The sequence below is a fragment of the Aspergillus sclerotioniger genome (assembly GCF_003184525.1).
Source record: "Aspergillus sclerotioniger CBS 115572 chromosome Unknown BO94scaffold_15, whole genome shotgun sequence".
Classification (NCBI taxonomy): Eukaryota; Fungi; Ascomycota; class Eurotiomycetes; order Eurotiales; family Aspergillaceae; genus Aspergillus; species Aspergillus sclerotioniger.
Genome location: NW_020291005.1, coordinates 850794 through 866276, shown reverse-complemented (window position 1 = coordinate 866276; position 15483 = coordinate 850794). Strand labels below are relative to the sequence as shown.

General features: G+C 52.8%; 3 protein-coding genes across 3 annotated transcripts; all 3 read left to right on the top strand.

Moving 5' to 3' along the window:
* The first annotated feature begins 253 nt into the window (after positions 1–253).
* BO94DRAFT_87540 (P-loop containing nucleoside triphosphate hydrolase protein) lies at positions 254–6005 on the top strand. Its single transcript, XM_025617722.1, has 16 exons — positions 254–899; positions 954–1476; positions 1524–1759; positions 1807–2086; positions 2137–2370; positions 2424–3157; positions 3208–3370; positions 3422–3757; positions 3803–3926; positions 3974–4045; positions 4090–4140; positions 4185–4249; positions 4302–4920; positions 4975–5058; positions 5107–5484; positions 5534–6005. The coding sequence occupies exons 1-16, from the start codon at positions 690–692 to the stop codon at positions 5787–5789; spliced, it is 4365 nt and encodes a 1454-aa protein (XP_025467198.1). The 5' UTR covers positions 254–689; the 3' UTR covers positions 5790–6005.
* A 171-nt stretch (positions 6006–6176) lies between these two features.
* BO94DRAFT_624773 (alpha/beta fold hydrolase) lies at positions 6177–7355 on the top strand (the record flags this gene model as incomplete). Its single annotated transcript, XM_025617245.1, has 1 exon — positions 6177–7355. The coding sequence occupies one exon, from the start codon at positions 6177–6179 to the stop codon at positions 7083–7085; it is 909 nt and encodes a 302-aa protein (XP_025467197.1). The 3' UTR covers positions 7086–7355.
* Positions 7356–10078: 2723 nt separating this feature from the next.
* BO94DRAFT_535749 (uncharacterized protein) lies at positions 10079–14984 on the top strand. Its single transcript, XM_025611854.1, has 5 exons — positions 10079–13660; positions 13705–14193; positions 14244–14359; positions 14404–14829; positions 14877–14984. The coding sequence occupies exons 1-5, from the start codon at positions 10099–10101 to the stop codon at positions 14946–14948; spliced, it is 4665 nt and encodes a 1554-aa protein (XP_025467196.1). The 5' UTR covers positions 10079–10098; the 3' UTR covers positions 14949–14984.
* The last annotated feature ends 499 nt before the right edge of the window (positions 14985–15483 follow it).

The window sequence follows — 15483 nt, the reverse complement described above, 5'->3', positions numbered from 1 at the left end:
ATCCAACATTCCAAGCTCCTGTCAGCTTCGTGTCGGTTGGACCCATCTGCCATGCGAGTGAAGCTGATACAATCCTTCTGCATGCACTGCGGGCGTATTTGTCCCACGCCCCGTAATGGCCCTAGTATCGGCCCCTGACCGACGTGATACGTATCGTATTTCACGAACGACAGTATCATGGAAATACGGGTTGGTATGATGGTATCGATACCCGCGATCTGGCAGCTAAACCACATCGGGGGATCGCCCAGCGGCCACATGGAGGAAACCCCGTCGATCAGGTGGGGTCCAAAAAGATAAGCCTGCGATCCGCCCGCAGGATCCCTCCATCCCCTGTCCGCATCGTTAGCCTGGTTGGATTTACGCGCCAGCCAATGAGCCATACCCACGATTAAACGACGTCCCCACCATGTTCTTTGCTAATCACGATGCCCCTCCTCCATATACGCGCGCCCAACGTGGTGGGTTGCGCCCCGACCAGGTCGGAGCAGGCAGCAGAGTCTGATGTCAGTCGCACTGGACATTCGCACATCGCAACAGCACTCCGAGCAACGACGCTGACTTAGGCAGTGAGACTCGAATTCCAGAGGTGTAGTTCCAGGCAGTGCAGGCTAAAGAGCAACAAGACCACTCCAGATGGCCCAGATCCGCTCGCGCTCTCAGTCCCCAGCAGAACAGGCGAAGTTGCAATGAATTGCTCCCTTGCCTTTGAGGATGAGTTCGGGCCTCAAGCCCGCGACTGCTATGGCGGTTACGACTTTACATTGTTATTTGAGGAGTCTGTGATGACGATCGGCCCGGTGGGACTTTTACTATTGTTTCTCGCCAGAAGGGTGATTTACCTATACCGAAAATCAACAAGAGATGGGAGTAGCGATGGCGCTCATTTGGCTAAGCTCGTAGGTCATGGCCCCAACTACTGGACATGAGTCGCATCGTTGATTCTGTTATAGATGAGCTATGGCTGGTTCGCCGCCATTCAGACCGCCATCCTAGTATCCTGGACATCGGGCCATGAGTTGAAGACGCGCACAACTATCCCCGCTGCGGCGCTCAACCTGGTCGCTGCCCTTGCGCTCGGTCTTGCGTCGCATTTTGAACACACGCGCTCCGTCAAGCCGCCCCTTCTTATCGAGATCTACCTCCTCTTTACGCTTGCCTTTGACGCCGTTCGACTACGCACATTATGGGCAATGGGATATCACGGTCACATATTCAAGCTGTTGATGATATCAGATATATGGAAGGCTGTGTTGCTGGTGCAAGAGGCCTGGTCACGGGCCCTTGGTTCACTGGAACAGGAATATAGTCCCGAGGAGAAGGTCGGATGGATCAACCGGCGCATGTTTTGGTGGGTCAATCCGTTGCTGTTTCTAGGATCCAAGAAGGACTTGCAGGCAGACGACCTGTTCACTTTGAACCATAGCCTCCAGTCCGAGGTATGTTCAAGGAGCTTCTCCAAGGTGTGGCAAAATGGTAAGCAGATATACCTTCGTCTTCGAATGATTACCAACAATGCGCAGCGAACCCAGCGACAAAGGAGAAGAGTAATGGCCTTCTCAAAGTTTTGGCCTGGGAATACAAATTGGTTCTTTTAACTGCAGCTATTCCCCGGTTGTGTTTTACGGCTTTTACATTCGCCCAGCCGTTTCTCATCGACGCAGTGATCAAGTATCTTCAGACGGATTCAGCTAAGCAAAGGCGAAATGATGGGTACGGGCTACTTGGCGCATACATTCTTGTGTATGTGGGATTGGGAGTAAGTCGCGTCAGCCTTGAATATGTGCACTGTTAATACTTGCGCAGATCTCCGAAGCATGCTACCAGCACATCACATACCGCACAATCGTCCTCATGCGCGGATGCCTAGTACCGTTGATCTACGAGAAGACGCTATCCATGGACCCCAAAACCGCCGAAGAATATGCGCCAGTAACGCTGATGAGCGCCGACATTGAGAAGATCGCATTCGGAATGCGGTATATGCATGAAGCGTGGGGGAATATCGTTGAGATAGCTCTAGCGCTGTGGTTGCTTTACCGCGAGCTGAATTACGGAGGATTAAGTCCTATTCTTATTGCAGTTGGTACGTTGTTCCTGTAGGTTGAGATAGAGTTGCATGCTAACGTGTGTTAGTCTGTGGAGCTGCTGCCGCGACAATGGCTCCAGCCGTGGGACGTCGTCAGGCGACATGGGTACAGGGAATCCAGAAGAGAATCGACGTTACAACATACATGATCAATTCTATGAAGAGCTTGAAGTTGGAGGGCTTGACACCCTGGTTCATGAAGTTTGTGCAGGATCTGAGGGTCCAGGAGATAGGATACGCGAGTAAATTTCGCTCTTTCCTTACCTACGCGGTGAGCTTGTGTCAGTATCTCTCCCGACTTTGATCGCATGAAATCACTACTAACCTACAACAGCATTTGCCACTTCGGTCATCTCACCCGTCGTCGGGTTCGGCATATTCATTGCCTTATCGCGATACGACAGCGGCCCGGAATTGACTACCCAGAGAGCATTCACCACTCTGTCTCTTTTCACAGTCCTCCAGAACCCAATGTCCATGCTACTCCAAGCTGTCCCTAACCTCATCTCGGCCGTTGGATCGATTGAACGTGTTCGCGTGTTTTTAATGGCCGAAGACACAAAAGAAGTTGGCTTCCTAAGCTCCTTCACCTCCGAGCAAACTCTCTTCCCGGAAATGGACAACATCCGGGACCTCGAGATGAAAGACACCGAGATGCAGAATGCAGTTGAGGCTCAAAATTGGAGTGTCGGGTGGGTTTCGACCCGCGAACCGGTCATTAAGCGGATGACATTTAAGATCCGACCATCCTCGCTTACGATTATCACTGGCCCAACTGGTTGTGGAAAGTCGACACTGCTTGCTGGCTTGAGGGGCGAAACAGCTGTTACGAAGGGGTATATGAAGTGCCGATATCCCGAGGCTGCATTTTGTAGCCAGGAGCCTTGGCTGCAAAATGGCACGATTCTAAGTAATATTCTTGGTCCGTTAACGTACGAGCCTCGCTGGTTCCGGGAGGTGACGCAGGCATCTGGGTTGAGGCAGGATCTGAGGTCGATGCCTATGGGTGTTCAGACTGTGGTGGGAAGTAAGGGGTTATCGTTGAGTGGTGGTCAGAAACATCGGGTGGTAGGTCACTCAATCCACTCAGTCCGGTCACTACTAATGACTAAGAACAGGCATTGGCCCGAGCACTTTACTCCCGACAGCCCTTGCTGCTCCTCGATGATATCTTCAGTGGCTTCGATGCTGAAACGGAGAAGCTGGTGATAGCGCGGTTATTTAGCGAAGGTGGCTTTTGTACGAAGCATAACTTGACTACTATTCTTGCGACGCATTCCAGTGAGTTACAGCAAGACATGATAGAAGATGGTGATAATCTGACTTTCATAGCTCGCCTATCCTCGAATGCAGACTACACCATCACCCTCGACAGCAAAGTGCATTTCTCGGAAAAAGAGGGTTCCATTGTTTCGAGCTTGCCCGGCCCTAGCACAGGCGACCACCCCATGGAGCCCATATTGAATGATGCAAGGCTCAGCTGGATTGTCAGACAGTCCAACCCTGATGTGCCACATGAGCTTGCCGCTCAACTCGAGACGTCGGATTCTAGCCGACGGACCGGCGATGTGACCATATACAAGTACTATCTGGATATGGTGGGCAGGTTCAACTCATTTCTGTTTTTCGTGGCAGTTGCGATTTTTACCTTCAGTCTTGCATTTCCCAGTAAGTACAAAGCAATGCTTGATGGGCACACCTGACATGTATTAGGTGTATGGGTTCAGTGGTGGGCTGCTGCAAACGAAAAGCACCCGTACAAAGACCTCAGCATGTACATCGGGGTGTATGCCTTCTTGGCCGTTATGGCAGAGCTGTCTTTATTCTTGGGATGCTGATAAGTTTACCCTCCCTTTTGGTTGGGTTCTGACTAATGCAAAGCACGCATATGATCAGTAATATGGTCCCTCGAGCATCCAGAAAGTTGCACAAGATTCTGCTTCGCACTGTGTTGAAGTAAGTATACCAGTGGGCTTCAGAGTGTCTACTAAAGTTTATAGTGCTCCGATATCTTTCTTCCACTCTACTGATTCTGGTGTCACTACGAATAAGTAAGAATCCCACCAGGGTTTTGAATCTAGCTGACGGTCAACAGGTTCAGTCAAGACATGCAATTGGTGGACATGGAGCTGCCACTTGCTCTTGTTGAAACTAGTGTTGGTATGTGATAACACCTATTCCCTAAGATCAAAATGCGCTAACATATGGCCAGCCCTCATGTCCGCCATAGCGCAGCTGCTCATCGTGTTCATCACTGGAAAATACCTTGCTGCCATCATCCCACTATGCCTGGCAGTCTTCTACTTCCTGCAAAAATTTTACCTTCGGACATCCCGTCAGCTACGATTCATGGAGCTAGAAGCGAAATCTCCTCTCTACTCTAACTTCATGGAAACAGTCAACGGGCTAGTGACGATCCGTGCTTTCGGATGGCAGAATAACTTTCTCAATAATATCTGCGGACTGACAGACGCATCGCAACGACCATATTATCTGCTATTCGTGATCCAACGATGGCTAACCCTTGTCCTCGACATGGTCGTCGCAGGTATGGCCACGCTTATTGTTGGTCTTGCAGTCGGGGTCCCCGGGTCCATTGGAGCGGGTTCTGCAGCACTAGGACTACTGAACATTATCAGTTTGAGCGAGAGTCTCAAGCAACTGATCTCGAACTGGACCGTACTGGAGACATCAATTGGAGCCGTGTCGCGTGTGAGACAGTTTGAGGACGATGTGCAGCCTGAGGATAGACCGGACGGACACATTGAGGTTCCACCTCGCTGGCCAGAGAGAGGCGATATTAAGTTCTTCAATGTTTCTGCTGCTTACAGGTAAGATCCTCTGCATCAGAACACGTATGCAACCCACTGACGGCTCTGTTGCAGACCCGACAGCGATCCAGTCCTCAACGACGTCACATTATCAATCTCTGCTGGTGAGATGGTTGCTATTTGTGGGCCCAGTGGGAGGTAAGTTGCCCCTCGTATAGATAGCCGGTTGATACTGACACTTTGAAGTGGCAAGAGCTCGCTGATCCAACTCCTCTTCCGTCTTCTCGAGCCCGACAACGGCCAAATTACTATCGACGGGCTCGACATCAACTCCATTTCCTGCCAGGATATTCGGTCCTCACTGTCATGTATATCCCAATCAGTGACCATTCTCCCTGGCACCGTACGACAGAACATAGACCCTCTTAGTCGGGAGACGGATGAAAGCATAACCAACGTGCTGAAGGAGGTCAAGTTATGGGACATCGTATCGACGCAACTTGGTGGCTTGGATGGACAGGTCCAGGAAGAAAGCTTCTCGCAGGGACAGAAACAGCTTTTGCGTTTAGCTGCTGCTATGTTGAGGAAGAGCAAGGTTGTTGTCTTGGATGAAGCGACAAGCAGGTACGTACTAAAACCTATCGTGATTATTACTGATGACTGACCCCAAAAGCGTCGACCCTGAAACAGATGCTCTCATGCAGCGTCTCATCCGCACGGCATTCGCAGGATGTACCGTGATTGCTGTTGTACATCGCCTGCACACTATTATCGACTTTCACAAGGTGGTGGTTGTCGAGAGTGGGCGTATTGTTGAGTGTGGCGCTCCGAAAGAGCTGCTGGCCGAGAACGGCCTGTTTAGTCAACTGTACGGAAAAGGCACCGCGACCCCGAGCGTGGGGCCGGAAACGTCATGGCTTAAGGTTTAAGCCCTGGAGTCGACCTCCTATCCTAATTCTTGGCAGGCGTTGAGTGTATATACAGGGTGGATCTATTTGGTGATATTCATTTCACTTGTCCTGAGAAGAAGCAATGTACAGTTATTTTATCTTCTCGGACACTTCTCATTCTCTTGTGTTTGGCTATAGCAATATCACGCTCTGTTATACGGCTGTGACTCACCGTCGGAATTAATTCCACCAGAATTCCAAATACTGAAGCTTAATCATCACAAAGGAATCAGGCCACGTCTCTTCAGCTTGGGCATAAATATCCCCTCCAAAGCATTCAAAATCTCACCACCTTCCATCCTCCCACTTTCACTGACCCCCTCTACACACACAATCACCCACAACTCCCACATCAAACCCACCACCATGGAATCCCACACCCTGACCATCTCCCCCCAAACCAACATCCACTTCACCATCACCAAAACCTCCACCCCGAACAACAACCCCCTCCTCATCTTCCTCCACTACTGGGGCGGCTCCAGCAATACCTGGCACAAGCAAACCTCACCTACCTCCCCCACCAGCCTCACCACAACCCACAACACCGTGGCCATCGACCTCCGCGGCTGGGGCCAATCCACCGGCCCTACCACCAGTCCCAAAGACTATTCCATCACGCCCATGGCCGACGACATCCTCGCCATACTCACCCACCTCCAAACCACCCCATCCACCACCCCCTTGTTCGCAAACGGCCTAATCCTCCTCGGCCACTCCATGGGCGCCAAACTCGCCCTCACCGTCCTCTCCACCCTCCCGCCTCCCCTCCTCATCCTAATCAAAGGCCTCGTCCTCCTCGCCCCCGCCCCACCTACCCCGCTCCTCCTCCCGGAGGAAATGGCCACTCAGCAAAAACAAGCCTACACGAGCGAGGAATCCATTCGCTGGACCGTGGAGAATGTCCTCTCCAATACGAAGAATCTCACCAAGGAGGACATGGATATGATAGTGAGGGACAGTTCCTCGGGGAATGCACTCGCTCGAGACGGATGGATTATGTATGGTATGGCGGAGGATATTACTACCCTAGTGGAGGGGGTTGTGGGGAGGTTGGAGGGGAGAAAGAGAAAGGTTAGGGTTTGGGTTGTGGCGGGGGAGGAGGATGTTGTTGAGGATAAGGCGAAGGTGGAGAGGGAGGTGGTGGGGTTTTTGAGGCAGAAGGAGGGGTTGGAGGTGGGGTTTGAGGTTCTGGGGGGGATGAGGCATTTGGTTCCGTTGGAGGAACCGGGAGTTGTGCGGAGGGGGGTGGAGTGGGTGGTTGGGGAGGTGTAGGGTTTATTGTGTGGAATGTGGGATATGGGATGTGTGGATGGGCTGGTGTATATGGTGATGATGGACTACAGAGGGTAGTTGTCGGTGAATATGTGTGACATGTTTGATTTGGTGAAGATGAAGAAAGATACATAATGCAAATCTAGCGAGTAACAACCTATATCACCTAATGTGAATGAAGCTATACAGTACATGTTGGGATACAGTCTTCGTTCCGTCTGTTCTCCAGATGCCAGTGGTATATCGTTTTGGCCTACTAGTATGAACGTGACAGTACATTTGAACCGGCTATTTTGTACTGTGAAGCAGAGAAGTGGAAATGAAACTAGGCCAGATTGGTGTTGGCAAGCCATAGGTGCCTTGTGAAGACATTGTGTAACCTGATTAATAATTGTGATGCGCCTCAATACGGCACGACATGCAGAAGATCACCTGAGGTCAAATGGCTCACCCTTGAACAGACCGGCGGATAATCACTCCGCCGGATTTACAGACCATCACCTCATTAATCCTGTTATCGCAGAATGTTCCAGACCAATCCTGATATAGAAGGTAGTAGATTAACTGGCTGTACCTCGTGTTGACAATCTGCCCGACTCATGACTCAGGTACAAATCCGCGCGGGCCAATCACCACCCCAGTTGCCATCAGCAGCGCTGTATCCCTGCCGTGCCATGTGCTCGGAAATAAGGTTCCCGTGGCGTCAACCGTTAAGAATAGCTATATTACACCACCTAAGAGCACGACACGTGCATGCCACGTTTCGACGTACGCCTCTGTTTTAGCGTTGGGGCTGGAATGTTCCAGGGGATACTAGCCGACGTGGTACAGCAGCAGGCTGACAAGCTTAGCGCAGCGATCAGCCCCAACCAAAGGATCCGAGGGATCAAGGATGTTGACTGCGGATGCCATTGGAGGATCTCCCGCCGTTCCTGCCTCGTGCTCCGACCGTCTCCCTTCTGATAGACCTGGAGTGTTACCCCGGAGGGATTTGTCCCTCCCCGCCCGGCTCCACCCAAGCTCGGGTTCATACCCAAAAATACCATACACTAGCCAATACCACCCGTACAATACATCTGTCTGACGGTCGGTAATTCCGTTTTACCACCGATACGCGTATTCTCGACGTCAGCTCACCCTGCATCCATCCAGCATCCATCCACCTCCGCCACATCGGATCCTGCAACTGGCATTTTTACGCTGCAGATCAGCTTCCTTGCTTCTTCTGCTTCTGCAAGCTCAGCCCTGCTACCTGTCCGAAACCTCCGAACTGACCCCTGCTTATCGTGATGTAACCCAATTCCCGGCTTATCTCGGCGCACGACGGCGGGTGGTGTGATATAACACTTGGGCAGGCAACGACCTGAGTCTCAGGTTCTGGCTACAGTCAATCTCCTCTCTTTCACAATCCATCATGATTAGTGTCAAGACCCCTTTGTCGAGTTTGAGCTCGGAATTTGCGGGCCTCACTCCTGAGATCTCTCGACCGTCCTCTGTCGCCGGCGACAAGCGGTCGTTAGCTGCTACCTATGAAACAGTTGACACGAGAATCAACCTCCCTGCAGTGCAACTACCTTTGGCGAATGCCTTGTGGAAGGACTTCACTCTGTATTTGCCCTCATCCTCCCCCGAGAACGACCTCTCCATCAAGGAGGGCCTCGTCGCCGAGTTCATCAACTTCTGCATCATCCGCTCTAGCGACGAGACACAATGCGACGACGCCACAACAATACTGCAACTGCTTGAGTCACTCCTAGAGGCTTTTGAGCAAGACTTCCTCGGTGGAAATGACGTTCACTCTGCCGTTGCCCATCTCGAGATTCAGAACAAGAGCCCCATCATCAAGACATACTTTGCGGCACAGGGGGTTCTCAGTCGCAAGCACAGACACCATCCGTCTCTTCTTCTACAGTCCGCCTCAGACGGTCCGTCACGCATCTACGCCTTGTTTGGCGGTCAGGGCAATGACGAGAAATACTTTGATGACCTGAAGGAAACATATACCACATACACCGATATCCTCCGTCGCTGTGTCTTCTCTGGGGCCCGGTTGCTGGAGGACCTTTCCGGATCATCTGGCTTCAAGGCACACTTCCGACATGGCTTCTCCCTCATGGACTGGCTGGAGAAGCCTGACTCCGAGCCAGAATCCCCCTATCTCCTCTCCGCCCCTGTCAGCATGCCCCTGATCGGCCTCCTCCAGATCTGCCATTTCATCGTGGCTTGTCAGACAATGGGACTCTCTCCTCGGGAGATGCACGATCACTTGTCCGGTGTGACCGGTCATTCACAAGGTATTGTCGTTGCCCTGGTGACATCCATCTCGGATACATGGGAAGACTTCTACCGACACGCCCTTGATGCACTTCGCATCCTCTTCTACATTGCCTGTCGCAGCCACGAGCTATACCCGCCCCAGTTCATTCCCGAATCAATTAGGCAAGAGGCAGAAGATAATGGCGAGGGAACACCGGGGCCCATGTTGAGGGTGCGAAACCTCCGACAGGACCAACTACAGAAGATCATTGACACGGTCAACAGCTACCTTCCTACTGAGTCCCATGTTGCCATCTCTCTCTTCAATGGCCCCCAGAACCTCGTTGTGACGGGTCCCCCGCTCAGTCTGTACGGTCTGAGTCGTCACCTGCGCGGCCTCAAGCCAAAGAATGGTCGGGAGGCCCAGACTCCTGCCAGCAAGCGGCGACCCAAGATTGACCATCGCTTTCTGCCTATCACTGCACCATTCCACAGCATATATCTCGATGAGGTTGCTTCCCTGGTGGTGCAAGACCTTGGTAACCTGAACATCACAGGCGACCAGCTGCGCATCCCACTCTACGCTACCACTGACGGTCACGATATGCGCGTACACCGGGACAGGAACATTATCGGTGATATCGTGAGTATGATTGCCCACCAGCCAGTGCACTGGGAGCAGGCAACGGCCTTCCCGGAAGCTACTCACATGATCGACTTTGGCCCCGGCGGCGGTGCCGGCGTGGGAGTCGTGACCATGCACAACAAGGCAGGCCAGGGTGTGCGACTCATTCTCGGTGGCTCGATGAAGCACAGCGAGGAGTATGGGAACAAGGCGGAATTGTTCAACCGCGATCCTGAGCACCCCGTCGTGTATGCCGAGAACTGGGCCGAGGCATACCGGCCACGCCTGACAAGAGACGCAGCGAGCAAGGTTATTGTCCAGACAAAGTTCAGTGAGCTTCTAGGGCTGCCTCCCGTTATGGTTGCAGGTATGACGCCAACAACTGTTCCGTGGGACTTTGTCTCTGCGACCATGAACGCTGGATATCATATCGAGCTTGCTGGCGGGGGCTACTACAGCAAGGGTGCCTTGGAGGAAGCCATCAACAAAATTGTCAGCAATGGAGTTCCTGGTCAGGGTGTCACCTGTAACATCATCTATGCCAGTCCAAATTCCGTTCGCTGGCAGATTCCCCTGCTGCAGGAGCTCCGTTCCAAAGGCGTCCCGGTTGATGGAATGACAATTGGAGCCGGAGTTCCGTCGGTTGACGTCGCCAATGAGTATATTGAGACGCTCGGGCTGAAGCACATTGCTTTTAAGCCCGGGTCTGTCGAGGCAATCCAGCAAGTTATTGACATCGCCCGCGAGAACAAGTCCTTCCCTATCATTCTGCAGTGGACTGGTGGCCGCGGCGGTGGTCACCACTCATATGAGGACTTCCATGCTCCTATCCTGGAGATGTACAGTCGCATCAGGGCCTGCAAGAACATTGTTCTTGTCGCTGGCAGCGGTTTTGGTGGCGCTGACGACACCCTCCCCTACTTGACCGGTGAATGGACCAAGGCATTCAACGCCCCTTCGCCTATGCCATTCGATGGTATCCTTCTCGGCAGCAGGGTCATGACAGTCAAGGAGGCCCACACGAGCGTTGAGGCCAAGCAGCTGATTGTGGATATCCCCGGTGTCGACGACGCAGCCTGGGACCAGACGTACACCCGACCGACTGGAGGAATCCTTACTGTTCGGTCCGAGATGGGCGAGCCGATCCACAAGATTGCCACTCGTGGAGTGCGCTTCTGGGCTGAGATGGATCGCACCGTGTTCAGCATTGCCGACAAAAAGGCTCGGGTGGCTTACTTGAAGGAGAACAAGGATCGCATCATCAATGGCCTCAACAAGGATTTCCAGAAAGTGTGGTTTGGACAGGACGCCAATGGCAAGGCTTGTGAATTGAACGAGATGACCCTCGCGGCGGTGGCGTGGAGAATGGTCGAGCTTCTCTACATCAAGCACCAAGCCCGCTGGATCCACCACAGCCTGCAGCAATTGACCTTTGATTTCCTTCAATGGATCGAGGATGAAGCCAGCGAGTCTAGTGATGTCTCCAAGCCGCGGTATTGGCAGTCGGTTGGCCAAATCGATGAGCCCGACACGACCATCGAGCAGTTCTTTGCCAGCCATTCCAAAGCAACCTCGGAGCTGATGGATGCACCAAGCACGCAGATTTTTGTGCATCTTTGCCGGCGGCGTGGCCAGAAGCCGGTTCCGTTTATTCCGGTTCTCGACGAGGAGTTCGAGGTGTGGTTCAAGAAGGATTCCCTGTGGCAGTCTGAAGATGTCCAGGCAGTACCCGGACAGGATGTCGGCCGGATCTGCGTGCTCCACGGCCCTGTCGCAGCCAAACATACGACCGTCGCGAACGAGCCGATCAAGCATCTCCTAGATGGCATCCACGCCCAGTGGGTGAAGTCTCTTTCGGAACAAGGATATGACAACGACCAGCCTCAAACGCCATTGACCGACGAGGGTATGAGTGAGGTGCCGAGTGAGATATCCCTCACGAGAACCTATGACCCCATGCTGCTCAGCGAGGACCTGCCTCGAGTTGAGAACTGGATGCAGCGGTTGGCTGGAACGCAGAAAGGCTGGAGACAGACTATCTTCCTCCAGAAGACAATCGTGCAAGGCCACAGTGTCTGCGATAACCCTATCCGCAGACTCTTTGCTGCCCGGCCAAACATCTATGTTGAAGTCGAGGAAATCACGTCTACCGAGCAGTGCGTTATCCGGCTGTTCGAGAGAGGAGCTGATAGCACGCCAGCCTTGGTCGTTGAGGTCCATGCCATCACCCAGAATCTAATCAAAGTTATACTGTTCGGGGATCGCACTGTCACTGGCACACCGGCAGGGCTTGAGCTGTTGTTCAGCTACCACCCCGAGCTTCCATTTGCACCTCTACGCGAGCTGCTCTCCGACAAGATCGACCGGGTCAAGGACTTTTACCATCGGCTTTGGTTCGGTGAGTCGCTGAGTTCTGCTAGCACTCTGTCCCAGGAGGAGCAGTTCCATGGCGATGCCGTCACCGTGACTGCGGAGGATATCAAGAAGTTCAGCCAGTGTGTTGGCGGTACTTCGTCAGCACCCCGTTCCAAGAAACTGAGTGCCCCCATGGATTACGCAATTGTCGTTGCCTGGAAGTCCGTCATGAAGCCATTGTTCACCAAGACCATCAGTGGCAATTTGATGAAGTTGGTGCACTTGTCCAACGAGTTTCGCCGTCTGGGAAGCTCGGATATCCAAGAGGGAGATGTCCTCTCGTCCCGAGCGCACATTCGTGCGATTCTCAATGAAGACTCGGGCAAGATTGTCGAGGTCGCTTCCTTGGTTAGCAAAGATGGTGTTGACGTCGTCGAGGTCATAAGCCGCTTCATGTACCGAGGCACCTACAACGACTACGACACTGCTTTCCAGCAGGTCAAGGAACCAAAGGTCGAACTCCAGCTCGCGGGTGTTAAAGATGTGGCAGTCCTTCGTTCCAAGCCATGGTTCTCTCCTAAGAACGCAGACCTGGACCTTCAAGGCTTCAAGCTCACGTTCGAGCTGGAAACCCATGCTCAATTCCAGAGCAAATCAGTCTACCGTCAGCAAAGATGTTTCGGTCCGGTTTATGGTCGGTCGCCTGCGGGTGAAACGCTAGAACTGGCCTACATCGACCACACTGTGGGCGCTTCCACCAGCAACCCCATCATGGACTACCTCAGGCGCCATGGAAGCGTGGTGGAGCAGCCTGTTCTCTTCCAGTCGCCAATCACCCTTGGTGGAGGTGAGATCCAGCTCAGGTCCCCCAAGTCCAATGAAGAATATGCCGTCGTCTCTGGTGACTACAACCCAATCCACGTCTCGCGGACCTTTGCCGCCTACGCAGAGCTCCCTGACACCATCACTCATGGCATGCACATGAGCGCAAAGGTCCGTGGCTTGCTGGAGCAACTGACAGTCCCGGGCAATGCCCGCGGCTTCAAGCGCTATCAGTGCAATTTCGTCGGCATGGTCCTTCCGGAGGACGACGTCGAGCTCATTCTGCAGCACGTCGGCATGGTCAACGGACGGAAGCTGGTCCATGCGGAGGCACGTCGTGCTGGTACCGGTGACAAGCTGATCGTCGCGGAGGCCGAGATTGAGCAGCCCAGTACTGCCTTCCTGTTTACCGGTCAGGGTAGTCAAGAGAAGGGCATGGGCATGGAGCTTTACGCTGCTAGTCCTGCAGCTCGCAAGGTGTGGGATCTGGCCGACAAGCATTTCCTCGAGAACTTTGGTAAGTACTCCTTTTTTCACTAGTGACTTTTCTAAACGATTTAGGCTTCCGTATTACCGACATTGTTCGGAACGATCCCAAGGAGCTCAAGATTCACTTTGGCGGCAGTCGCGGCCGGGCCATCCGAGAAAACTACATGGCCCTTCGTTGTGAGATGATCCATGCCGATGGGCGCACAACATCGGAGAAGATCTTCAAGAACATCACCGAGGAGACCAAGTCGCACACCTTCCGGTCAAGCACTGGTCTCTTGTCCTCTACTCAATTCACCCAGCCGGCGCTGACCCTCATGGAGAAGGCCATCATCGAGGACATGAAGGACAAGGGATTGTTGGCCGACCACTGCAGCTTTGCTGGCCACTCTCTGGGAGAATACTCTGCCCTGGCAGCCATCGCAGAGATCATGCCTATCGAGAGTCTGGTGTCGGTGGTCTTCTACCGGGGTCTGACGATGCAAATGGCAGTGGAGCGCGACGACCAGGGAAGATCGAACTTTTCCATGTGTGCCGTGGACCCGAGTCGCCTGTCGAAGAGTATGTCATCCCCCAAACCTATACGCATACGCAGCACTAACCCCATCTAGCATTCACTGAAGATCGCCTCCGATACCTGGTGTCTCTCATTGCCAGCGAAACCGGCTGGCTACTCGAAATCGTCAACTACAACGTGGCCAACTCCCAATACGTCTGTGCAGGCGATGTAAGTCCTTTGCCACTTTCTCATATACCTCGCTAACCTTTTAGCTCCGCGCCCTCGACACCCTCTCCTCCCTGATCGGCGAAATCAAGCGTCGTCAGTCCGACTTCCAGGCCCTCCTACAGGGCAACCAACCCGTCGAGGAAATCCGCGCCAGCGTCCTGGACACATTGCACCACTGCGCCAGTTCCGCCAAGGCCAAGCCCCAACCCATCCAGCTCGAACGCGGTGCCGCCACCGTGCCACTCCGGGGCATCGACGTACCTTTCCACTCGTCTTTCCTCAGCCCAGGCATCACCGCTTTCCGCGCATGTCTCTACAAGTACATTGACAAAGACACCCTGGACGCGGACCGATTGATCGGGAAGTATATCCCGAATCTGACGGCGCGGCCGTTTGAAGTCAGCGAGGAATATTTCCGGCAGGTGTTTCGGTTGACCAAGTCGCCGATTGTGGCGAGAGTGTTGTCGGAGGTGAGTGAATTCAATCTTCATGAAAGACTTGTACTAATTGGCTGCAGTGGCGAGAGTATATGGATGTTGAGCGCGGATTAGAGAAGGTGACCCGCTCTGCAGCGGTTATTGAGGCATGATTTGATTGTTTATGTTTGGCGTTGTTGATATCCGGGTCTTCGTTATTGTATTGAATTGGTAAGACGGGATGTGAGATATCTGCTGGTTGGACATCTCGTATGCAGGTCCTGTATTACTCCTTTCTATGGTAGTCACCTCATTATTTCATTTGGTTATTATCGTCTTCCTGGTTTTAATCTATGGTAGTAGTCCGAATTCTCCGGCGTAACAATTGGGCGTACACTTCAAATTATAGCAATCGTTAACTTGCCAAGCCTTTTTTCCCGCGTATCGCTGATTGGCTGTAGGTTTGGCACGTTTTGGCCTCTTTGATTGGCCGTAGATCCCGCTGGCACGTTTCAGCGTCTGTCATTGGCTGTTCTTGCCGAAGGTTTTTAGTAGGTCGGATCATTTCAGGCTTTTTGATTGGCCCTCTCAGTTTCGCACGTTTCAGTGTCTCTGATTGGCTGTAGAGCTCTGCTCCGTATAGCTTCTCTGTTAACTACTTACACATCCATAAGTTCTTATGCCAACTGTCATATTATTCTTTAATCG